Source organism: Meriones unguiculatus, chromosome 8, assembly GCF_030254825.1.
Source record: "Meriones unguiculatus strain TT.TT164.6M chromosome 8, Bangor_MerUng_6.1, whole genome shotgun sequence".
Taxonomy (NCBI): Eukaryota; Metazoa; Chordata; class Mammalia; order Rodentia; family Muridae; genus Meriones; species Meriones unguiculatus.
The window spans coordinates 1,029,681-1,054,147 of NC_083356.1; the positions used below are offsets into that span (position 1 = coordinate 1,029,681).

Genomic DNA, 24,467 nt, shown 5'->3' on the forward strand with positions numbered 1-24,467 from the left:
AATCCACAAATTTCTATTGCACAGAAATTTCATTGATCAAAGTTTTTTTACCAAAGATTTATCCTGGAACTTCTGAAGTCCTAATGCCAATATATTTGTCTTTGATTCACCCAAATGGGAAAAAAAAAAAAAAAAAAAAAAAAAGCTTTAGTTTGCTCTATGTTTCTTTTTGTCAGCCTTATTTTAGTTCTGTTCAGATATGCTATTCAGAGTATGTTGATGACATTAAGAAAAGTTAGTTAGGAAACATTTTAAACACTGACTTACTTAATTATTCTGCAAATGAGTGCTTTTGTACACCCTTCTTCTGGAGATGTAAGGGACCAACTGAATCAGCAGTACCCACAGGTGCCACTGCTGTGCTTGGTCATTCCACTCGGATATGCCAGGGCGCCAGGCACAGGGCGCACGCCTTTAATCACATTGCTGGGAAGGCAGAGCAGGGCGTCTCTGTGAGTTTGAGGCCCACCTGGTCTATGTAGAGACTTCTAGGACAGCCAGAGCTACAGAGTGAAACCCTGTCTCACAAAAAAAAAGTAAGGAAGAAAGATGAGCATAAGGGAGTTTTTATATCTTGATCTTGGTGGTGTTTACTTATTTCATTGAGACAACCCTTAAAATGTCCACCTTTTCAGACCTGAGAAATGGCTCTGTGGTTAAAGGTTCTTACTGCAAAAGCCTGGCTGCCTGAATCCCGTTCCAAGGATTGGTGGAAGGAGAACCCACCTTGTGTGTGGACCTGCATGCACACACTGATGCACAGGTCCCTCACAGTGATAACAAACAGTAGCTTTAACATTGTCCAGACCCGCGCGACTGCGGAGTTGACCGACTGAGGCAGAAGGAATGAAGGAACAGCAGGCATGCGTTCAGAAGGGCTGGGCTGTGTGCTCTGGCGGAGACGCAGCACTCAAGAGCTGGCAGTGGGTTAGCTAATTGCCACAGTCATCTCAGGTGGTAGTCTGCCAGGAGAAAGCCGTGGTTGATAGTTTGTGAATGTAGTGTCAACATTTGTCCTCAGACCAGGGGAAGGAAGGCCTGGCATTCCCGTGAATCTTCGTCACTGGGGTCCTTGACATGCTGTACTCATGTCGACGATACGTGTTCACTTGCTCTCAACACAAAAGGCTCGTGCATTTTCAGTATGTTACACCTAAGCCTGAAAGAAGCTAAAGTCAGGGCAGGCATGCCGATGCACACTTGTAATCTAGCAGGCAGAGGGCAGGAGGCCATTGCAAACTCAAAGCTGTTCTGTCTGTGTGGTGAGTTCCAGCCAGGACTACACATAAGACAACAAAACCCAAGAAACGTGGCCTGACCACGGTGGCCCACACCTTTAATCCCAGCACTCTGGAGGCAGAGACAAGTGGATCTCTGAGTTTGAGTTCCAGGACAGCCAGAGCTACACAGAGAAACCCTGTCTTGGGAGGAAAAAAGAAAAAGAAATCTAGTGCTCTTTTCTAAACATGTGCTCACATGTACACACACACAGTAAAGATCTTTCTTAAGAGAAGAGCAAGCTGGTGGAGTAGCACGCCTTTAATCCCAGGGGAGGCAGAGGCAGGCGGCTCTCTGAGTTCAAGGCCAGCCTGGTCTACAGAGCCAGTTCCAGGACAGCCAGGGCTGCACAGCACAGAGAAGTCCTTCCTTGGGGTGGGGTCTGGGGGTAGAACAGAACAGCAGCCAGAGCTGTTGGGAGGCAGTCAGATCTCTATAGGTTCAAGGCCAGCCTGGTCTACAGGACAAGTTCTAGGGCAGCCAGGGCTATGTTGAGAGATCCTGTCTCAAACAACGAACAAAAAGCAACCAAAGCTGTTAGGAGGTGAAGCTTGTAGTCCCAGCACTTCGGAAGCTGAGGCAGGAAGATTGCTGCTAGCTAAAGTACCAGCTACCTTGGCTACATAGTTCAAGGCCAGCCTGATCTAAAGAATGAAACACTGTCTCAGAAAAGTGAGTGGGGGAGGGGGAGCGGCGGTGTAAATGAAAGAGAAAGAAACAACCAGGTGTGATCACACACAGTTCCAGGATTTGGAAGGCTATAGCAAAAAGGTTATGAGTTCAAAATCAGCCAGAGCTACATAGTCCTTATTTCAAAAAAAGAAAAGAGAAAGGGGGGGGGAGGAAGAATTGAATTTCCATGTGTGTCACACACACTACCAGGTTTAAGATTGCCCCATGGTAGTGTCTTGAGCTTGCATTTTGTGCCTGCTTTTTAATGGTAGTCTTTTTAAAAATTAAGATTTGCATGTTTTATGTGCATGAATGTTTGGATGACATGTATGTATGTGCACTTTGTGCATGCCTAGTGCCTGCAGAGGTGAGCAGTGGAGTTACGGACGGCTGTGACCCAACGTGTGGGCACTGGGGACTGAACCTGGGTCCTCTGCAAGAGCAGCAACGGCCTCTAAACACTGACCCTCTGAGCTTCCTCCTCAGTATCTCTTAAGCTAACAGAAAAACAAAGCAAAAAACCACCCAAAAACTTTCTTTTGCTGTTTTTTTCTTTCCATTAGAGAGGGGGGGAAATCAATAAACTCCAAAATTGTTTTGACTAACTTCTGTGTTATCCCTGATGCTAACAGGGTCGTGACTGAGAATTCCATTTAATCTGTCTTCCTGATCACTGTTCCAACCGTTTTTGTTTGTTTGTTTTGTTTTGTTTGTTTCGAGACAGGGTTTCTCTGTATAGCCCTGGCTGTCCTGGACTCCCTTTGTAAACCAGGCTGACCTCGAACTCACAGTGATCAGCCTGTTGCAGCCTCTCCAAGTGCTGGGATTACAGGTGTGCGCCATCACCCCGGTCTCTCCACCTGTTTTCTCATTTCCTAATTCTGTTTGCATCTTCCCAGTTTCCTGCCTTAAGTGTTTGCAGATTACAAAATTAATTTGGGAGGTATTTCCATGTACTTTTTTTCCTTCTAAGTTTCAGGTCCAAAAACCTATGTAAGACAAAGTAGAAAATGGCTTTCTTTTCTTCTTCCTCTCTTTATTACTCTGTAGTAGACTTTCTTTTTTAATTTATTTTATTGTTTGTGTCTCCGAGTGTTTTGCCCCATGTATATCTGCGTAATGCATTCATGCCTTGTGCCTGAGGAGGTGGTGAGCTTCCGTGTGGGTGCTGGGAATCAAGCCCAGGTCCTTTGCAAGAACAAGTGCTCTTAACCACTGAGACAACTCTTCACTAGAATTTCTTAACAGAGACACAAAAGACATTTGAAACTAGATAATTATTTTTATTCACTGTCCACAAGTAAACAATATTTATCAACATCCCAGGCCTCTACCCTCTAGAGCTAATTGCATCCCACAAACAAAAAATGTCTCCAAAAATGACTAAAGGTTTTTTTCTAGGGGAGCGTAGTAGTGGCTGCTGGTAAAGAAGCGCTGTCACATGCCAGCTGCACTTACAGAGAGAGTCTAAAAGGGAAGAGTGGGGATGGGCACGTGATTAAAATTTCCATGCTCGGTTGGTTTGTTTTGCAGTGCTGGAGATTGAACCCAAGGTCTAGTGCATGCAAGGGTTTTCACTGTGCTGCCTGGACTAGCATCAAACCCTGGTCTCACGCGGCCCTCCTGCTTCAGCCTCTCTGCTAGCCGGGACTACAGGAGCATGCCATCTTGCCATGGTGTCTTTGTGCAGATTATCTAAATCAGAACTGCCCCAGAAAACACAACAAACTGATGATGGCTCCACAGTGAAGAGCATGTGCTGCTCTTGGAGAGGTCCCTAGTTCGATTCCCAGGTGCCACTTCAGCCAGCTTACAGCCACCAGTTAACTCCAGCTTCTGGGAGGATCCAAAGCTTCTGGCCTCTTCCTGTACCTTCACTCCCATGCACACATCATACCCACACACAGGTGTACACACTGCACCTATGAAAGCCAGATGGTAGTGATGGCACACACCTTCAATCCCAACACTTTGAGAGGCAGAGGCAGGTGAATCTCTTAAGTTCAAGGCCATGGTCTACATAGTGAGTTCCAGGACAGCCAGGTTACACAGAGAAACCCTGTCTCAAAAAATTTAAAACAACAACAAAAAACCCACAAAAGTGACTCATACATGTAATTTTAAGTGTCCTAATGGCAATGTTAAAAGTAAGATAAACAAGTAAAATTAATTTTAATGTAGCTTTCAACTCATTATATACAAAAGAGTATCATTTCAGGGGCTGGACGAGATGGCTCAGAGGTTAAGAGCGCTGTGCTCTTCTAGGGTACCTGGATTGGGTTCCTACCGTCCACACGGTGGCTCACAGCCAGTTATAAGCATGTGTAACTCCCATTCTAGAGGATCCAATGCCATCTTCTGGCCTCCAAGAGGGGCCTGGAGAGATGGCTCAGAGGTTAAGAGCACTGGCTGCTTTTCCAGAGGTCCTGAGTTCAATTCCCAGCACTCACATGGTGGCTCACAGCCATTCATAGTGAGATCTGGTGCCCTTTGCTGGTCTGCAGGCATACATGAGGGCAGAATGTTGCATAAATAATAAATAAATCAATCTTTAAAAAGAGAGTATCATTTCAGCATGTAATTAGGGAGCTATAGAGGTTGTTCAGTGTTGAGAGTGCATGCTGCTCTTGCAGAGGACCCAGTACCTATGTGGGGTCACCACAACCCCGTGCCTTAAACATGTAATCAGTATAAAAACTACTGGGCTATGGAATGCTTCTGTAATGCTGTGTACTGAGTTCATTTGATTCAGATTAGCCGCATTGTAAATCCAGGTGTAAGAGCATATACCTGTGCTCCCAGCACGCAGGTTGCTGACAAGGCAAAGAGCTTGGAAATTTAAGCCTGCCTGGGTTACACAGTGAGACCTATTCATTAAAAAAAAAAAAAAAAAAAGCCCTGCCCCCCATTTTTAGCCAAGAAACTATTCTCATTCATGTACTTGAGCAGTTAAGACTCGTCTAAGCTTTCGTCCAGGTTGTACACTATGACAATAAATTGCCTTCCTGACCTAGCATGACTCATTCTTCAAATGCCGTCACTTTCTGCCTAGGAGAGAGTATGTGTGTATTTATTGAAAATAATTATCCTGCAGTCAGATTTTTCCCTGAGTGCTCTCTACTGAAATCTTAATCAAAGAATTAAAAGAAGCCTACTAAGACTATGGACAGTAGGAGTAGGGAGTAGATGTTTAGATAATTTTAAAAGAAAATCTTTTGGAGAGTCCCTCAACTCATTTTAAATTTGGTAGAATAATCAGCATTTTAGTAAGCCCCAATATATTGCTATTTATTAATAATCTTTACTACTTGAGAAATTCCTTTCAGAAAAATGGTTTCCTAAGCATGAAGTTGAGAGCTGAGTCCGTGGGGCAGGGGCTTTGGTTGCCAGACTGATCTAGGTGTTTTTTCAGTGGTGGAGAAAACCCAGGGTCTCATGCATGCTAGGCAGACGCTCTACCACAAAGCTGTATCCTCTAGCCTGAAGTATTAATTGCAGGAAATGAAAGGAAGGAGGCTTGGAGAGAAGGCTCAGTGGCTCAGAGCACGGGCTGCTTGCAGAGGATTGCAGTTCCTGACACCCACATGGAGTTGACAGCCACCTGTAACTCCAATTCCAGGGAATCCAAAGCCTTCTTCTGGCCTCTAGGAGCATCAGGTACACACATCATACACATACATACATGAAGCCAAATACTCAATACACATAAAATTTTTTCAAAAATAACTTTTTTTAAAAAGTAAGAGGGCCTAGAGAGATGGCTCAGTGGTTAAGAGCACTTGCTGCTCTTGTGAGGTTCAGATCCAGTTCCATCTGTAATTTCAGTCCTAGAGCACATAATGCCATTCTCTGACCTCTGCAGGCATCACCCATGCATATGATACACAGATGTACAACCAGGCAAAACACCTATATGCATAAAAATTAACTAAAAATGAGAGAAAATAAAAGGATGGTGGTGATGACGATGGAGACAGGGGCTCACTGTGCTGCCCTGCCTGGCCTGGAACAAAATAACTAGACCGGGCTGGCTTCATACAGATCTGTTCTCTGCTTCCTGCCTTTAATGTCAGCACTGGAGAGACAGGGACAGCTGGATCTCTGAATTTGAGGCCAGTCTGGCCTACATAATGAGTTCCAGGACAGCCAGGGCTTTGTAGAGAGACCCTGTCTAAAACAAACAAACAAATAAATAAATAGTAAGCAAACACCACAGCCAGAAGCCAGATGCTACCGTGCACCCTTCTTCCCAGCACGCAGGAGGCAGAGGCGGGCAGATCTCTGTGAGAGAGACGCCAGCCTGGTCTGCAGGGCAAATTCAGGCCAACCAAAAGCACACTGTGAGAACCTGTCTCAAAATAAACAAAATAGCCAGGTTGACACTCCCTTTCAAGAAGCTTCCGTCAAAGCTACTTCTCCTACCTCAGTTGACAAGAACTGTGTCAGAAACAGCACCAGCAAGTGATGAGCAAGGCCAGGCTAGTTCCCTGCTTAAAATTAGCCCCAGGGATTCCTCTTCCTGATGGGTACTATATTTTGTTGCAGGGTTTTGCCTTTTTTTTTTTTTTTTTTTAACTCTTTGAGTAGTTAAGGAGAGCAGCGCATCTGTTTGGCTTGCAGTCTCAGTGCTTGGTCAGCTGATCCCATCACTGTGGGGCTGTAGTGAGGAGGAGCATCTGAGTAGAGAAGGCAGCGCTGCTCCCCTTAGCGCATCTGGGAGACAGAGGTCTGCGGTGACACACCCAGTGATGTGCCTCCTTTCTCCAGCAAGGCCTTACTGCTGAGAGTCTCCTCCCCGAAATGCCGCCAGGTTATGCACCCATCAGTGCATCAATCCATTCTCTGGTGTAAGGCAGAGCCTTTCCCTGTAATGCATGCATGAGCCTGTAGGGGGACACTTCCTATCCAAACTAGAAACAGAATGCTTTGTCCGTTTTTGATCTTTTCAACATGGTGTCTCACCTGGCTGGCCTTGAACTCATAACGGTCCATATGCCTGTGTCTCTGAAGTGCTGGTACTAAAGGCAAACATCACCACACTGGGCTCAGAGAACTGTTTTTAAATCCATAGAATAAAGCACATAGAGGGCTGTGCATCACTGAAAAGTGCTTTTCCTAGCTTATGCAAGGCTCCAAGTTTCATTTCCAGCCCAACACGGGCACAGGCACACATGCACACAGGAATAGAGAAAGCAGGACTGAATGAGAGAAAAATGAAAAGCCTTAACCCAGAGAAAAATCTGATAGAAATTTAAAATCTTTCTCTCAACCCTTTTGGAGTAGTGGGGAGGAGGATTTCTCTAGATAGCCCTAGTAGCCTAGGACTAACTTTGCCATGTAGATCAGGCTAGCCTCCAACTCACAAAGATCTGCCTGCCTTAGATCCTAGGGCTGGAACCAAACCATATGTAACCATACCTGACTTCTCATCCCATTTTTGAGCAAACTAGGTTTCTGATAATGGAAGAGGCCTTCTTGGTTAAAAGTTATTTATCCTGGTTCTGGAACACTGTGCTTTTTTTTTTTTTTTTTTTTTTTTTTTTCAAGAAGCCTCCATTAAATTTCAAGTGCCCCTAAAAATACTTCTTTTTTAAGACTATGTGTCCCTGGCTAGCCTGAAACTTGCATATAGACCAGACTAGCTTTCAGCTCACAGGGATATGTGTGCCTGTATTGCCTCTATTGTGATCAGAGGTATTTGCTACCGTGTCCAGCTTATGAAAATGCTTTTTAAAATGATTGCCATGCTCTAGCAGTACTAGTACCTGCAAGCCTATTTAATCTAGTCTTCTTCATATCCACTATAAAAGAAAGTTGTTTTCTCCTTTGCCAACTAGGCTCAGTTGGTTTCCTTTCTCAAATACAGGCCAGACCGAGATCCTTTATAGTGACTTAGGTAACCCAGTAAAGAGACCATTTCTTTCCTGCCCCGTCCCTTAGGGGCAGATCTGCAATCGAAAAAGCTGCTGCACAGAGTTTCTTTAGGGAACTTTCTGTGTCTGTTTTGTCCTAGATCTCTCTTACTTGAACCATGTTCTACAGACCTATATGCCTTACCTGGAAGGATCTTAGTTGTTAATGCTGGCCTCAGTCATGAATTGGGTGAAGAGGTAGGCTCAGAGGTTAAGAACATTGGCTGTTCTTCCAGAGGACCCGAGTTCAATGCCCAGTACCCTCATGGCAGCTCACAACTACATTTCCAGAGGATCTAACACTCTGTGCCCTCTTGTGACCAGGCATGCACATGGTACACAGACCTATATGTAAATATAACACCCAGACACATAAAATACAATTTAAAAAGTTTTAAATTTTGGGTAAGATCTGGGAGACAAGACTGGTTTGATGCTGTTACCTGACTGTAAGGGTGCTAGGATGGGATCAGTTCCTGTGTATTTATTTTGTAAAGGGCTGTGGAACAAGAGATACAGCTGTGGTGTTTGGTGGTAAGTATTTTAAAAAAAAAAAGGATTTTTAGAGGCATATTATGTATCTAATGAACAAAGTAAAAACAAGAAACTAAGCAGTTGCTTTGTTTTACAAACAAGACAACAAGAACATGTTTCAGAGCCTTTCTGCGGCATCAGTGACCTGAAGGGGCTTGGAATTCCTGCTTTTCGTGTGTTGCTTTCGCCTCCTCTTTTAAGAGTAGCAGCAGCCTACATTATTGCTGGACCTTGCCTTACCTCTTCATTGTTCTTTCGCTTAAACCTCTATACAAAATCTATGTAATATTTCTTTTTCTCTCATCCTACCTACAGGCTTCTCTCTACCCTTAATTTTTTTTTTTTCTTTTTTGCTTGCGCTTTTATTTTATCATTACACAGCCAGCATTGCGCTGGCTCCTTTATGGCTGCTGGAGCCCAGGCAGGCTGCCTGATGAAGGGAGACAGCATTTGGCCAATGGGGCTAGTGTGGGCTGTTACTGCTGGCCACTGGGCCTCTGTCATCTCTACTTCCATCCTGGCTCGTTAAAACTGTGAGCCAAATAGCCGCAAAGGCGCCTGCTGCCGCACTGCAGGGGCCAGGAAGCTAAATGGGTCTCCTAATCCTGCATAATTTATCTCCCTGTTAGCCCTCTCATAAAATACTCCAGTTCTCAGCCCCACCACAGAGAGCTTCGCTCTGAAATTTCCTAGTTTTGTGATGACCACTGAGTGCCAGCCTTTCCCTTCTCTCCTTACTGTTATTAAACATTGTTTACCCTGTTCACTACCAAGTTAACCTTAATGTTCTTTTCATGCCTAGACCCTACCTCAGCAGCAGTCTGTCTACTGTCATTTGCACCTGGTGATGTGATATCTCTCCTCGCTTCCCTACAGTGCAGTGACTTTTCATCTCTTCTATCCTTTCCATCATTTTTCCTCTTTGTGTTCTTTTTCCTTTCCCTCTTTCCAGGGACCAGCATCACTGGAACATGTTTCTGTTTGGTAGGCCATTTTAAAAGAGCACTGAACGGAGGAGGTTCCCCCCCTTCCTTTTTTCACATCTCCATTTCTGTTTCATTTCAGAGATTTACAAATGAGGACCACCTGGCAGTTCATAAACACAAGCATGAGATGACCCTGAAATTTGGCCCAGCTCGAACGGACTCGGTCATCATTGCAGGTACTCGCTGCCCCCAAAGTCCCGAGCTTTGCTCTCACTAAACAGTGAAGATCAGCCAGGGCCCAGATGTCCTGGGGTCTGCGCTGCCCTTCTCCTGTCAGGACCACGTTTGTCATCTGCGTTTAGCCAAGAAGTAGCACCAGCAGCTCCGCATTCCTACGGCACCTCTCCAGTCTCTTTTTAATAGCACACTTGTGAGGATAGGTCTTTGTCCTCGCTTTATCCGTCTAGTCTCTCCTTGCCTTCTGTTTATTCAGACTTTGGAAGAGCTGCAGACAGAAGACACTACTGACCTCATCCACAGTGGAGGAGGTGAACAAAAGAAGGCAGAAAAGCTGCCTTGGCCTGGCTGCTTCTCTTCCACTGGGCTCCGTTTTCCTCCAGCAGGCAGATTATCAGTTCAGAAACCAACTTCCCTTGTGAACCCAGACACCGTGGAGGGCACATTTCCAAAAAACAGATGAGATGTTTAGCCGCTGGGACTCCCCTGAGCCAGCTGTGTGGCCCGGAGCCTCTCCCCAGTTGCAGATATGTCTGCGCTGCACTCGGGGCACATTCTTAGCACGTAATTCCAGCCCTGCAATCCTTCTCTGTACAGTTGGCAGCTAGACAGATGTGCAAAGCAGAGTGAGCTTTTCCCTTTACTCCTTTGGTGGTGTAAGAGCTTCCGGTTTAACCTTTGCCAGGCAGACTTAGCTCAGTATTTAATCAGTAGTGCATTTAGTTGACGGTCATTACATCAATTAATAAACTAGTTAATTTATAACTTTCATTATTACTACTTACAAACATGTTACCTTACACATGGAAAAGGAAACAGAACCTTGAGAAAGACTTGTAATTTTACATTTCCTCCTCCTTGTTAATTCAGTGCTTATTGAATATCCACGCTCCTTCTGTGTGGGCTAGTCGCTTTTCCTGGAGCTATAGATTTGTGATTTATAATCTCTGAAAAAGGATATGAGCATGGACAGTATCAATGAATGATTTTTTTTTTTTTTTAAAGACAGGGTCTTCTTGTATAGCTCTGGCAGGCCTGGAATTCAATATGTAGATCAGGCTGGCCTGGAACTCACAGGAATCCACCTGCCTCTGCCTCCTGAATGCTGGAATTAAAGATAGGCACCACCATGCCCTGCTATGTTTATTTTATGAGAGGGGAGTGCATGTGAGGGAGAGGCCTATGGAGGCCAGTGAGTATGAGAGGGGGAGTGCATGTGAGGGAGATGCCTCTGGAGGCCAGAGAGGGAGTCAGATCTGCTGCAGTGGAGTTCCTAGTGTGAGTTGCCTGCTGAGGGTGCTGGGCGCTAACCTGGGGTCTCCTTGAAGAGCAGCCTGGGGGACTGCTGCGTCAGCCAGCCATCTGCGCCTTTTGAGACCGGAGCTCACTAGCTCAGGGTCACGTTGAATTTGAGGTTGTCTTTCATTTGCCTCCTAGAAGCTGGGGGTAGAAGCGTACACCACTGTGCTTGGCAAAGAAGATGTTCTCCACTTTTCATTCAGTCTGGAGCACTCGGACTACTACCAGTGGGTCTGTCTCCTAAGACACAGTAGAGCCCTGCCAGGTGTATCCCAGCCCCTGTTGAACATACTGCGCTGGCGCTAGTTCAAATCTTCATGTCAGGGATGTGCATGTCTCCTGAAGCAGCTTCGGTCTGTTCGCCACTGGTTTTCTCCCAGTTCTTTCAGTTCTGGCCCTTCGATGAATCAACCAGCATCCTATCACTGAACAATACTTGAGAAAAATCAACTTGTAAATGGGAAAAAGGAATGATGGTACCTGCCTATAATCTTAGCATTTGGGAAGTAGAGGCAAGAAAAGCTGCAGTTGAAGCCCATCCTCAGCTACACCACAGCAAGTAGTCACTGTGCTTTGGGGCCTTCAGTGAAGCAGCACGTCATAGTGGAACGTGTGGAAGAACAAAGCAGTTCCTAAGGCCCACAGTTTCCTTCAAGGCAACGCTTCTAGTGACCTAAAACTTCCCATTGGGTTCCAGCTCCTACAGGTCCCATACCACCAAGGCCTAGGGGCGCAGCCTTAACTGCATACAAATCCCAGCACTCCTTTCCTTCCTGCTGCACTCCCGCTGTGCCTTCACCACCATTGTTCTTCCCAGATCTTAAAGCTTCTCTTCTCTGCACTCCAAAACCATTTTCTGAGGCCTAGCTCAAGTCCTGTGTGAGTCTTCCCTCACAGTCCTAGCAGTCATTTTAAAATAATTGTATTCTGTGTCTCGGGTAGCACTTAATTTTTGCACAGTGTGGTGCTGACTACATATATTAGTTTTATTTCCTTAACTAAAAAGCATTCTCTTAATTTTCTATAGAGGGCCTGGAGAGATGGCTCAGAGGTTAAGAGCACTGGCTGGTTCCAGAGGTCCTGAGTTCAACTCCCAGCAACCCCATGGTGGCTCACAACCATCTACAGTGAGATCTGGTGCCCTCTTCTGGTGCACAGGCACACATGCAAACAGAACAGTTTATACATGATAAGTAAATAAATATTCAAAACAAACCCCAAAAAAACAAAACAAAAAAAAAATTCTCTGTGGAAAAGCCTATGCCTTATATTTGGCCTGTGCCCTTATCTCTTCTCCAGGGTGTAACACCAGGGCATACAGAAGTGTTCAGTAAACACTTAGGATTCATGAGAGCACACCAGGCTTGTCTAGATATTTTCAGACTGTTTGTTCCGGGACCAGAAGCAGTTGAAGGCTAGAGACCACCTGGAAGAGAAGAAATCGGGTTAAACACGGGGGAGGTTTCAAACCTGAGCCAAGTATGAGCACAGGCAGCACGTGGAGAAGTGTGCGTGAGTCAGAGCGCCAGTCTGGGAGGTCTTCTCCTGCCGTCATTTATGTGTGTGTCCTCGCAGATGATGGTTCCCCCTCTCCTCACTCCAGGGTGGAAAGTGGCTTTGTCTTTAGCCAACCAGAGCTTCCAGAGAACCTTTTTAAATGACTTTAAGAGGTAGTGGTGACTTTTCTAAACATGCTGACTCAGAAGAGCTTTTGTGTAAGTTTAAAAAAAAAAAAAAGTTCCCATGGAAAATCCTAGTTAATCATGCTAAAAGGAATAATTTTAACCCCTAGGTCTTGTCTTAAAATATAATTGAAACAGTATTCTGTGTGTGTTGTTTGGGATAGGAGGGGAATCCTTGAGGTGATAAGCATATCAAAGAAGACAATCAAAATAGAATTAGGCTCGGGGATCAAGGCTCTACTTTAGAAAAGCGGGGAAGAGAGAGAAGCTAAGATCTGAAGTTCAGTGCAGGTCTCTCGGGAAGCCCCCATACACCGTGGAGAGGTGTCGCCTCCCTGAGAGTGGAGTCTGTGGAGGGAGTGGCAAGAAGACTGTAAATTCCAGGATAACCTGGGCTTTTCTCCAAAAAAAGAAAAAGAGCAGAGCAGTGTGTTGAGAAAAAGTTTTGCTCAGCCTCTGTGGGGATATTTTGACCAGTAAATCTAAACCAAGTAGCCTGGTTTCCGGAATCTGCTCTGGGCCCATGTCTCTAAGAATAAGCCCTATTGTTTGTAGTTTCCTTCTCTGACTCGTGACATTGCTGTTTTCTTCCCCAGCCCCTAGTTTTGCCCACAGTGGCTTCAGAAAGGAGCAGACCCGAGGCTCGGTGACACACAGCCACCAGCCCTTATTAGGGTGTTGGTGAGCGAACTCGGCAGTCTGCTCAGCTTGTTCTCTGCCAGGTTGTGACACTGTCTGTTTCTGTCTACGCACTGTAGCCCAGCAGGGTCACTTAGAAGGGAAGCCTGGCTTTAATTTTCAGATCTAGAGCTTTTCGCGACTCTTTGCTTTCATGAATGGTTTGTGTTTTTATTGTGGTGAAAGATGTAAATCCAGCACTGAGAGACAGTGGATATGTGAATAGTCCTGCAAAACATTGTCCTGCCTCCCCACTGCTGCCCTACAGACAGTACAACACAGGCTTCCCCTGGTAGCACCACCGTCTACCCACTGAAACTCCAAAAAAGCCCTTCGCCCTGACACACACTCTGCATCTCCAGGAGAATAAAAATACAGTCCCTGTGACTCTCCATACTAGAACTAAAACACGTGTTCCCTTTCTTTTTATGTCCACAGATCAAACGCCTACTCCAACTAGATTCCTGAAGAACTGTGAAGAGGTGGGGCTCTTCAATGAATTAGCTAGCTCCTTTGAACATGAATTTAAGAAAGCTTCAGATGAAGATGAAAAGAAGGCAAGTGTGACTGAAAAAGATGTAGGCTGTTTTCATTGTGCCTGGAAATAGTTTTCATGACTGCTTATGGGAGTAGGGCCATACAGTCTGACAACACTCAGTCATCCTAGTCGCTCAGCCAGGTCTTTCAGGGGCATGGGTGAGTAATTAGGGAAAGCCTCTGTGTCACTCTGTAGCCCAGGCTGACCTCAAGACCATGGAGATCCCCCTGCTTCATCGTCCTGAGGCTGGGTGTGCCACCACAGCTCTCCTCACGTCAGGTAGAGATCTAGCTGATGTACCAGCAGAACTCACCTCTTCCTGCTCTCCAGCGAGCATTAAATATTACATTTTAATTAATTAGTTAATGTCTCTCTGTGTATGGTGTGTGGTATGTATGTGTCTGTGTCTGTACTGTGTGTGGAGACCAGGGATTTACGCTGTGTGTCTTCCTTGTCTCTCCACCATATATTTTGAAGCAGGATCTCTTACCAAATCTGGAGCCTGTTCATTCAGTTAGGCTTGCGCCGGTGAGCTTTGGGACCTGGGGATCTCTGATCCCACCTGAACACTGCAGACAAAGATGGACTGGCTTTCATATGGGTGCAGAGGTCTTTTTTTTTTTTTTTTTTTTTTTTGAATGGTAAGTGTTTATTGTGGGAGAGCATTCAGTCCAGACAAGATACTGAGTGGCTCCCTTGCCTGCTGTTTGCTGTAGTTCCAGCTTGCCCTCAGAACAGCCCTGTGAGGGAGGTATGGCCATGAGTAGCCTATTCCCCATGAGGAAGCCAAGACCGGATAACTTTCTCAAAGTTAACTACACGGAATTTTCACTCAGGCCAGACTCTTCGAGCCCCAAGAACACACTTTCCTCCTGACCCTGGAGACAGCAGGAGGGAGAAGAAATGGGGGGCAACCCCTGAACCATGGACAGACAGACCAGCGGCTATAAATGCAGCCATTCTCTAGCCGGGCCTCAGCTGCCTTCCCTGAGGGCTCATCTAAAAGCAAGAAAGGCTTTCATACGGGTGCTAAGGGCTTAATGCAGATCCTCAGGCGTGTTTCTGGCTGTTCCCCAGGGATCTGTTTGTTTCCTTGTGAATATGTAGAAGTTATTAAGAGACTATGACTTGGGAGCTAGAGCGATGGCTCAGCGGTTAAAGTGCGTATTGCTCCTATAGGGACCCAGTTTCAGGCCCCAACACCCATGCTGGCCACGCACAACCACACCAGGGCATCAGATACTCACCCCTGGCTTCCTGTAGCACTAATATACACGTGTTGTTCTGTTGTTCGTGTAAATAATAATACAAACTTTGAAGAATATGAGTTGGAAAGTTGAGGCAGAGGATTACAGTAGGTTAAAGGTCAGACTGGCTTAATAGTAAATTCCAGGTCAGCCTGAGCTACAGAGTAAGACACTGATTCAAACAACCAAGGAAAATGAATTACTCAGATGTTATTAGGTAAAAATTATTATTTTTTTTTTATGTGTATGAGTGGTCTGACTGCATGTACATCTGCATGCCAGAAGAGGGCATCAGATCTCATTATAGACGGTTGTAAGCCGCCATGTGGTGGCTGGGAATAGAACTCAGGACCTCTGGAAGGGCAAACAGGACTCTTACATTAACCCATCTCTCTAGCCCATAAAATTTTTTTTCTTTGCCAAATGTACTTTTGAGAGGAGGGTGCTAGAAATAATAGCTCAGTGGCAGAGTGCTAACACATGCAGGGCTCACCCCCCATAAGAAAACAAAGGAACAAGGCCCACTGCATATAAACTAACTGGGCAGTTGTTTGTTTGTTTGTTTAACTTTTTGAGAAGGGGTTTCACTGTTATGTAGCCCTGTCTGGCCTCAGATTTGTAGACATCTGCCGGCGTCTGCCTCCTGAGTGCTGGAACTAAAGACTCCTTTGGGTTATTTTTATTCAGTTATCCAGCCAACAGATGAATTTCCTCTCTTTTTTGTTACCATGTGTGTTGTTTTACATTCAAGTAGCTTCCTAGTGCTACTTGATAATACTTAGGGCAGTGATTCCGAACCTTCCTAATGCTGTGACCTTTAACACAGTTCCTCATGCTGTGGTGAGCCCCAAAATTATCTTCATTGCCACTTCATAACTGTAACTTTGCCACTGTTATGAATTGTAATATAAATATCTGATATGCCACCCCTGTGAAAGGGTTATTTGACCCTCCCAAAGGAGTCCCAACCCACAGGTTGAGAACCACTGAGGGCATGAAAGAAATATTTATTTTAGCTAAAAAAAAAAAATTAGCATCAGACTCCAAAAAAGATTTCAGTATCTTTATACCGGCGTGTATGTATTAACGTGTACCTCACATTTGCTTGTATAAGTGAGGGCTCAACACACGAAGAAACGTTTGCTAAATACGTGTATTTGTAACTGTTGTTGCCATCTGACTTAAAGTATCACTGTTGATGCCGGGATGTCTTTCTCAAGTTCTCCTACATATTTTGTTTTGGGTTGGGGCGGGTCTGTGCGTGTGTGCATGTGTGTGTGTATTTGTGTATGTGTGTTCGTCTGTGTGTCCATAGAAGAGATTCAAAACCTGTTCCTTGGGCTTGTACAGAAAGCCCTTTACTCCTGAGCTGTCCTCTCAGCCCCAACTCCCTTTTGAAATTAAGACAACTCAGTAGCGTGTGTTTGCATTTCTATTTTCAGGGTTTTGTTTGTTTGTGGAGTAAGTTTTCTTACATAGTCTGACTAGCTGTAATTTGCTGTGGAGCTTAGACTAGTCTCAGACTTGAGGTAATCCTCTTGCCTTAATCTTTTTCCCAAATTTTATTTATTTTGTTTTGTTTTATTTGTGTGTGTGTGTGTGTGTGTGTGTGTGTGTGTGTGTACAGGTGTTCACATGCATGCCGTGGCCTATGTCTGGAGGTAAGGACAGGTAAGTTCTCTCCTTCCATCGTGGATTCAGGGACTTCACCTTGGCTCATCAAGCTTACGCCTTCTCCCACTAAGCTACCCCACTGACCTTGAGCCTCCTTTTGTTATTACTGTTGTGAGGGAGGTTCTTGCTGTGCCGCCCAGATGGCCTGGCACTGTTGCTAGCCTAAGCTGTCCTCAGGTTCCTTTCCTTTGTGTGTCCGCCTTCCACATGCTGGGATTACACTGATGCACCGTGCCTGGCACAGGAAACTCTGTAGACAGAGTCAAGACACAGAGCTTCCTGGGCAGTCAAGGCGGAGAGACCCTTCCCACCAAACTGATGATCTGAGTTGGAGCTCGGGACCCACACAGTGGAAGTGAGCCTGAGAGATGGCTTAGCAGTATACAGCGTCTGCTGTTCTTCCAGAGGCCCCAGATTGGATTCCCAGTCCCAGTTGGTGGCTCACACCCAGTTGTAACTCCAGTTCCAGGGGACCCAACACTCTCTGGCCTCCTTGGGCACCAGGCACACTAGTGATACACAAACATGCATGCAGCAGGCAAAAAGCATCCATACGTAAAACAAAAAAATTTAAGTAAGAACACACACCTGTAATCCCAGCAGCACTCAGCAGTGGGGGGAGGCAGAAGCAGGCCTGATCTACAGAAACAGCTAGGGCTACACAGAGAACCCCTGTCTCAAAAGACAAAACAGAAAAAGTCCTTCATTCTTTCCGTGCATACCATTGTGCACACTTGATCACACATGTGCACACATTAATAACATAAAGATATAGAGTAAATTTTTTTGTTGTTGTTTCCTGCCTTTCACAGCCTTATCTTTCCTGCTGCCATTTTTTAGCTGACTTGATACTTCCGGGAACCAGTTCATGATTGGCCAGGCCTTTCCTTAGTGTGTATCCCTTGGTGTGTTCTGTCTGTCCAGTGGTGGTCCTTACCTCCCCTTGATGAGAAGCACAGATATAGTGGAGTATTATCTCCAGGTATGTTGTGAGCCTGAAACTTTCCTGAAGCACAGCTTTTGCAGGAGATAGCCCTGGGGGGTTCTAAAGGGCACTTGTTTTTCTTAGAGGCTTCCCTTCCCACCAGTGTGCTGTCTTCGGAGGTCTCAGAACGGGGTAGGTTGGCTCTGACATTTTAGCAGTATAGGAAAAGTGAAGCAGAAATAAAATCTTTGGTGTTTCTTACTCTCGTGAGATGGAGCGGAATCTTTGCTACCTCTTTAGTACACTGAATTAGCTTGCTGCTCCAGCTTCTGGAGGTTAAGATAGCAAATGATAGTGAGCATCTGCCGTCCCAGCGCTTGGGACATGAAGGCAAAAAAGATGATGAGTTCAAGGCCAGCCTAAGCTACATAGTTGAGACAGTGTCTAGGGTTGGGGAGGGAAGCAAAGGAAGCGATAGGAACAAACTCCCCTTTCACCAAGAAGCCTCGGCCTTAGGAAAAGAAGAGCCTGCAAGGCCAGCCTCTTGTCATGGTGCAGCTTGTTCTCTCAGATGCTTAGCTGTTCTCTGCAGAGAGCACCTACACACTTCCGCCAGGAGAGGTCGGCACTTCCGCTTTCTCCAGTACTGCCCTAAGACCAAGGTGTGATTTCCTTCACTGATCTCTTTGTTATCCCCAAACTCTGTGCCTGAGGTTTCTAGCCTCCTGCCCTAAACAGACTGCCTTACCCATCATTGCGAGTTCCCTAGAACGGGTCCTTTCTGTCTGTTTGCAGCACTTTAACCACTGGTCTGGTTTCTGCTGCTTTAGCTGACTGGGTTGGCAGAGAAAGTGTTCACAGCTTTGCAGTAAGCAGAAAAGCTGGTTGGGAGCGACGGGCACTTGATTCATGTGTTTTTAGACATTGTAAGTACCTGCTTGCAGCTGATGTTATCTTCCTTTTGGAGACGGGAGCCCCCAGAGCTGCAGTGATTTGGCCAGTGTCCACATGGAGCATGAGTCCACATTTCTTTGGACTTGCAGTTCAGTGCTTTGACCAAAGGCTGAACTTTGAGAAGCATATGGCCTCACCTGTTCACCAGCATCGGAAACCGGAACTCTGTTTGTTATCCTAACAGGGTGCTGCTGGACCTCTTGACATGTCTCTGCCATCTACACCAGACGTCAGAGTCAAGGAGGAAGAGCCAGTGCAGGTGGACTCGTCGCCCCCTGCAAGTCCTGCCTCTAGCTCCTGCTCCCCACCTCTGAAGGAGAAGGTAAAATTCTCTCTCAGGAATCACCCCAAACGTTAGTTTTGATCATAAATGGTATGAGGACTGATTGGATTCAAAGGAATGAATGTTCTTTTCCCCCCTTTCTCCCCTTTCTTTCCATCCTTCCAGCCTTCCTTCCTCCCTCCCTCCCTCCCCAAGCCAGACTTGAACTCAGCCTCCTGCCCTAGTCTCCAAAGTGCTAGAACTATGCATGCATATCTTTATGCCTAGTTTGAAAGGAATTGCTTAAATACTTAAGCAACGTATATAAATTACACATACTAAGCCATCCATAAATCTCACTTCCAACTCTGAATATGAGAGATTAGTTTGTATGTATACCAATTGAAATAAGTAAGAATGTTCATAGAAATTTTATTCATTAAAATAAAAAATAAGAAAAACATCTGGCCAGGCAGTGGTGGTGCATGTCTTTAATTGCAGCACTTAGAATGCAGCGGCAGGTGGATCTCTCTTGAGTTTAGCCTGGTCTACACAGTGAGTTCCAGGACAGGCAAGGCTACACAGAGAGACCCTATCTCAAAAAAAAAAAAAAAAAAAGTAAAAATTCTTTCTGTACAAGCATGAGACCCCAGAAAACTAAGGTAAATGTACTACCAAAGCACACTTCTACTATGAGGCAGCAGGTACATGAAGGCGGGAAAATACCCTTGTAGGCTATGTAGCTTGGTGTTCACAGTAGCAAAACAAGAGCCCCTGTCTCAAAATGAGGTAGAAGGGGAGGACCCAGTGGTTGTCCTCAGACTTCTATATGTGTGCTGTGGTGTGCACATGGCCACACACACATATATGTATCACATATATACCAAGATTAGAATAATAAGTTGGGAGAGGCTGGTGGCAGCTCAGGGAGAGCGTTTGGTTGGTATTAACAGCGGCTTGGGTTCCCTCCCAGCAACAATCACTAAGATTCCTCACATGAATATGATGCACGTGCATTTGCTGAGCCGGGCTGAGGGTGGAGCTTAGCGTCAGAGCAGCTGCCTGTCTTATGTAAGGCTCAACCCTGAGTACCACAAAAGGGGGGGGCAGGGTATAGGTAGGTGGGTGGATGGGATACATGGCAATACATATAAATTACAGAAACATGTAATAATAAAAAGGCACAAAAGGACATACTATATGTTCCACCTACGGAGGTTCAAGAAGATGCAAAAGTATTTGATGGAAGATCTTAGAAGAGTGTGATGGTGCACACCTGCAGGGCCAGCTGTGCAGGAGGCTGAGTGGAAGGACTGCTTGAGCCTCAAGAGTCTGAGACTGGCCTGCGCAGCACAGCAAGTGCTACCACAGACCACCCCACCGAAGGGGACAAAGGGAGAAAGAGGATCAACAGAATAGTGTTATCTCTCATAATGGAAGAGTGTGAATAAGAAAGGACCCAGGAAAGTCTTCTTGGGTGCTGGAAATGGTCTCCATCCTGTTTTTATTAATTTAAGGCTTCGTTGACTAGACAGAGAGGATGAGTGATGAAGGAAAGGAGCCCGGATGAGAAACTTGTGCAAGTGCTTACGGGATCTGGAATGGGAGGTAGCCCAGCCAGGGATTATTAACATGTGCAAGTGCTTATGGGATCTGGAATGGGAGGTAGCCCAGCCAGGGATTATTAACATGTGCAAGTGCTTACGGGATCTGGAATGGGAGGTAGCCCAGCCAGGAATCGTTAGAGCAGGTGGAGTGTAACTGCCGAAATAATGATATGTAATTAATATGTTGCAGAAAATATCGGCTATTAATGTTTCCTATTAATCATATATGATTATTAATTAGACAAGTCTTAGTTAGGGCTACTGTTGCCGAGATGGTGAAGCACCATGACCACAACAGCTTGGGAGGAAAGGCTTCATTTGCCTCATATTTCCCCCTCACAGTTGAAAATCAGGGCCGTCGGGACAGGAATTCATAGGGCAGGAACCTGGAGCAGGAGTTGAGGCAGAGTCCATGGAGAGTGCTGCTCACTGGCTTGCTCCGCATGACTTGCTCAGCCTGCTCTCTCATAGGACCCAGGACCACCAGCCCACAATGAACTGGACCCTCCCCACGTCAATCACTGATTAAGAAAATGCTCTACAGGCTTGCCCACGGCCTGATCTCATGGAGGCATTCTCTCAATTGAAGTTTCCTCCTTTCAAAGAACTCCAACTTGTGTCAAGTAGGCATAAAACTATCCAGTACAAGACATTTAACTATTAGGAAAAAATCCTCCCAGAGGGAAATAAATAAAGGGATATATATTTAGAGTATTGGCTTTTGGTTGCTGTTGTTTTTAACTTTTTTTTTTTTTCTGAGGCAGTCTTAATGTAGCCCAAGCTACCCTTTAACTCACAGTAATCCTCCTGCCTCAGCTTTCCAAGTGTTGGGATACAGGTGTCCACTACTCCTGGCCTTTTTTTTTTTAGACAAGATTTTTCTGACTCCTAGCTATTTGTAAAGACTGAGTTCTTTGAGGTGTAATACATGTATGCGGTGGTACATACAGTGTAAATTTAGGACTTTCTGACTTTCCGCAAAGTGAAGAGTCTCTAGTAATGAGCACGTAGATCAAAACCATATATCTGAGTTTCAGAAGCCCGCTGAACAGACGGCTTCCAGTCCCGACTGTTCTGACAGCAGCCGACGTAACATCTGCTGTGGGTGGAGCATCGTCTTGTTAAGGTCTCAGAGCTGCCTCCTCCATAATCATCAGCCGCCTCCCTCCGTCCCCTTTCTGTGGACAGCCAAGTTCTAGAGGCGCTAGACATGCTTTAAAGGCCTGTGTGGCTACCCAACTAGTCAACATGAGAAGCGTTGTTTTACTTTAGTCTGGCAGCTGGCGTAAGCTTCTGTCGACCTTGTTTAGTGACAGGTGTCTCATCACAGTACACCTTCCTTCTTCTCAACTGGAGGTCATAGGGCACTTGAGCATCATTAGAATGAGAGCATGTATAGTGTGGACAATCCCCGGAGTTCACACGACGCTGTAGTGTTGGGTGGTACAGCCTGTCTCCAAAGATTCCAAATGGTTTTCCAGTTGTCATCTCGCCTGTGACATGTTCTTAAATCACTCCTACTGAATGGGTAGGTATGCGTGTATGATTGTGATGGAGTTGGGGCATGGTTATTTGGAGCCAGTGCTCTTTCAGTAAAATCACCAATTGGGTATTTCCCTACACACTGTTCTTAAAGTATTTGGCAATTTGTTGTCTCCTCTCCCTAGGAAGCTGCTGCAAAACCTGTTGTGATCTCCACCCCTACACCCACCATTGTCCGTCCTGGCTCCCTGCCCCTCCACTTAGGTTATGATCCGATCCATCCAACTCTTCCTTCCCCAACCTCTGTCATCACTCAGGCCCCACCATCCAACAGGCAGATGGGGTAAGTACAGAGAGTAGGGGAAAGCAGTGAAACCTAAATTTCCTTTTTTTTTTTTTTTTTTTTTAAGATTTATTTTTATTGTTTTTTAAATTCTGAGTGTGTGTGTGTGACCTCCTGTGGGCATGTGCACATATGGACAGGTGCGCTCTGTGGCCAGAGGACCTGTCAGATCCCTGGGCTGGGCTTCTGGACTGCCCCATGTGGGTGCTGTAAACTGAACTGATCTTCTGCAGCGTGTAGAGAGCTACCTCTGCAGCCCTTCTGAATTTTTTTCGACACTTTGAAGTTGTTTGATAAAAATGGAAACTGTTCTGTTGCTGTTGTTCTCAGATTTGTTGTTGTTTTGCGACATGGCGTTTCTAAATAGCCAAGGCTAGCCTCAGAGTGTCGTCACCCTGCTCTGCCTCCTGAGTGCTGGGATTGCAGGTATATGCTACTGAAGCTAGCTCCAGGAATTTATTTTTGCTTACCCAAGAAAATGAGTTATTGAGATTATTTCCTAAAATGAAACATTCTTTTGCTGGTTGAGATGTTTAATCTTCCTAAATTACTGGTAGAGTTAGGTCCCCGCTATTGAATTCAATTAATTTGAAAAGTATAGAGCTTGCCAGACTGTGGGGCTGGAAAGATAGCTTACTAGTAGAGCCCTTCCTCAGCACCAGGGAGCCACCAAGGCTCCTCAGGCTTGCTAATGTGTTCTCAGGCACTTTTGTTTCATCCCTAGAAGACAGATTGTCATTTCTCTCCATCTGTTTTTCCCATGTTCCAGAGGATGTCAAAATACCTTCCCTAATGAGAAGACTATATATAAAAATATTTCTTGGGGGCTGTAGAAATGGCTCAGTGGTTATGACCACTGTCTGCTCTTCCAGAGGTCCTGAGTTCAACTCCTAGCAACCACATGGTGGCTCGTGACCATCTATACTGGGATCTTCTGGCACACAGGTGTACATGCAGATAGAGCACTCATATACGTAAAATAAATAAATCTTAAAAAATTATCTAGTTTTAGGAGGAAGACCAATAGCCAAAGGTTGCGACTGTAATGTTATCTTCATGTCTCTGCAGGTCTCCTACTGGCTCCCTCCCTCTCGTCATGCATCTTGCTAACGGACAGACCATGCCCGTGCTGCCAGGGCCTCCAGTACAGATGCCTTCTGTCATCTCGGTGAGCCTTGTGACTGGGGCCGCCAGCCCTGCCGGCATACTGACCCCTTCCGCCTGAGTGATCACAAGCAGAGAACCCCCAGGGAAATGTGGGCTGGCTGTGGCAGTTGTGAGCGTGTGCCCAGCTCTTTACTAGCCTCTGCCAGTGCCACGCTGGGGCGCTCTGGACAAAGACTCATCTGGACAGTTGACTTGTAGTCACGGAGCTGATTCTGTCAACCTTCTGGCTGGCTGACTTCACTCGGCCTGCGGCTTCTCCCCATTGCTCACCTCTTTTCTGAAGCTACACACCCCCAGCCTTTCCCGCAGAAAAGGGCTGAAGAATGAGATTTCATACTTTGTGGCAGTCCTTAGGGAAGGTGTTTCCGAGGCTCTTCTTATGTGTCCTGTGGGCAGGCTACACAGAATAGGCCCTGAGGTGCCAGTCTCAAAAACACTGCATTTGGGGGAGGAAAACAGTACTACATGTCTCCTTCTCTTGATTTAGCTGGCCAGACCTGTGTCCATGGTGCCCAACATTCCTGGTATACCGGGCCCCCCAGGTAACGGCAGTGGCTGCATTTCTCCCTCTGGCCACCCCCTGCCGTCAGAAGCCAAGATGGTGAGTGCATCCCAGCCTGAAGCAATGTTGGCCTTGTAAAGGAAGTAGTATCTGGATTTTTTCAAGCGAACTGAACACAGGAACTTTCTGAGGCGTGCATAGCTAAAAGCATCCTGCTGCGGGGCTTGGAAAAGACCCCACCCCTATAGCCTGGCATAGGCCGTGGCACAGGAAGAAGCAGCACAGATTGTTTGGAATGGAGTACTTGCCGTTTCAGTTCCAGGGTGACAGATGGAGGGATGAGTGGGCAGAGAGCTGGCCAAGTGGCGAATAGCTCTGTAAGCAGCCTCTGGCCAGGTTCCAGGAGAGTGCGTCCATGTGAGGCCTATTGCGAGCCCCGTCCCCGCTGTGCCCGGACGGGAGCCAGAGAACAAGAGTGGGCATGTTAGGGATCCAGGTGGGCATTTCCTCTCCCTGCCATTCCTTTTAGTTCCTCCGTTAGGAGAAAA

The 24,467-nt window shown here is 45.9% G+C and overlaps 1 protein-coding gene across 3 annotated transcripts in view; it reads left to right on the top strand.

Annotated features, from left to right (window-relative positions):
- LOC110552303 (cyclic AMP-dependent transcription factor ATF-7) overlaps window positions 1–24,467 on the top strand; it is an 84,597-nt gene that overhangs the window by 44,830 nt on the left and 15,300 nt on the right. For all 3 annotated transcript variants that reach the window (XM_021643497.2, XM_021643498.2, XM_060388494.1), the window contains exons 3-8: window positions 9,462–9,558; window positions 13,657–13,775; window positions 18,741–18,878; window positions 22,093–22,250; window positions 23,319–23,418; window positions 23,905–24,018. In XM_021643497.2, coding sequence (XP_021499172.1) covers window positions 9,462–9,558; window positions 13,657–13,775; window positions 18,741–18,878; window positions 22,093–22,250; window positions 23,319–23,418; window positions 23,905–24,018 — 726 coding nt within the window. The remainder of the gene's footprint in view (window positions 1–9,461; window positions 9,559–13,656; window positions 13,776–18,740; window positions 18,879–22,092; window positions 22,251–23,318; window positions 23,419–23,904; window positions 24,019–24,467) is intronic.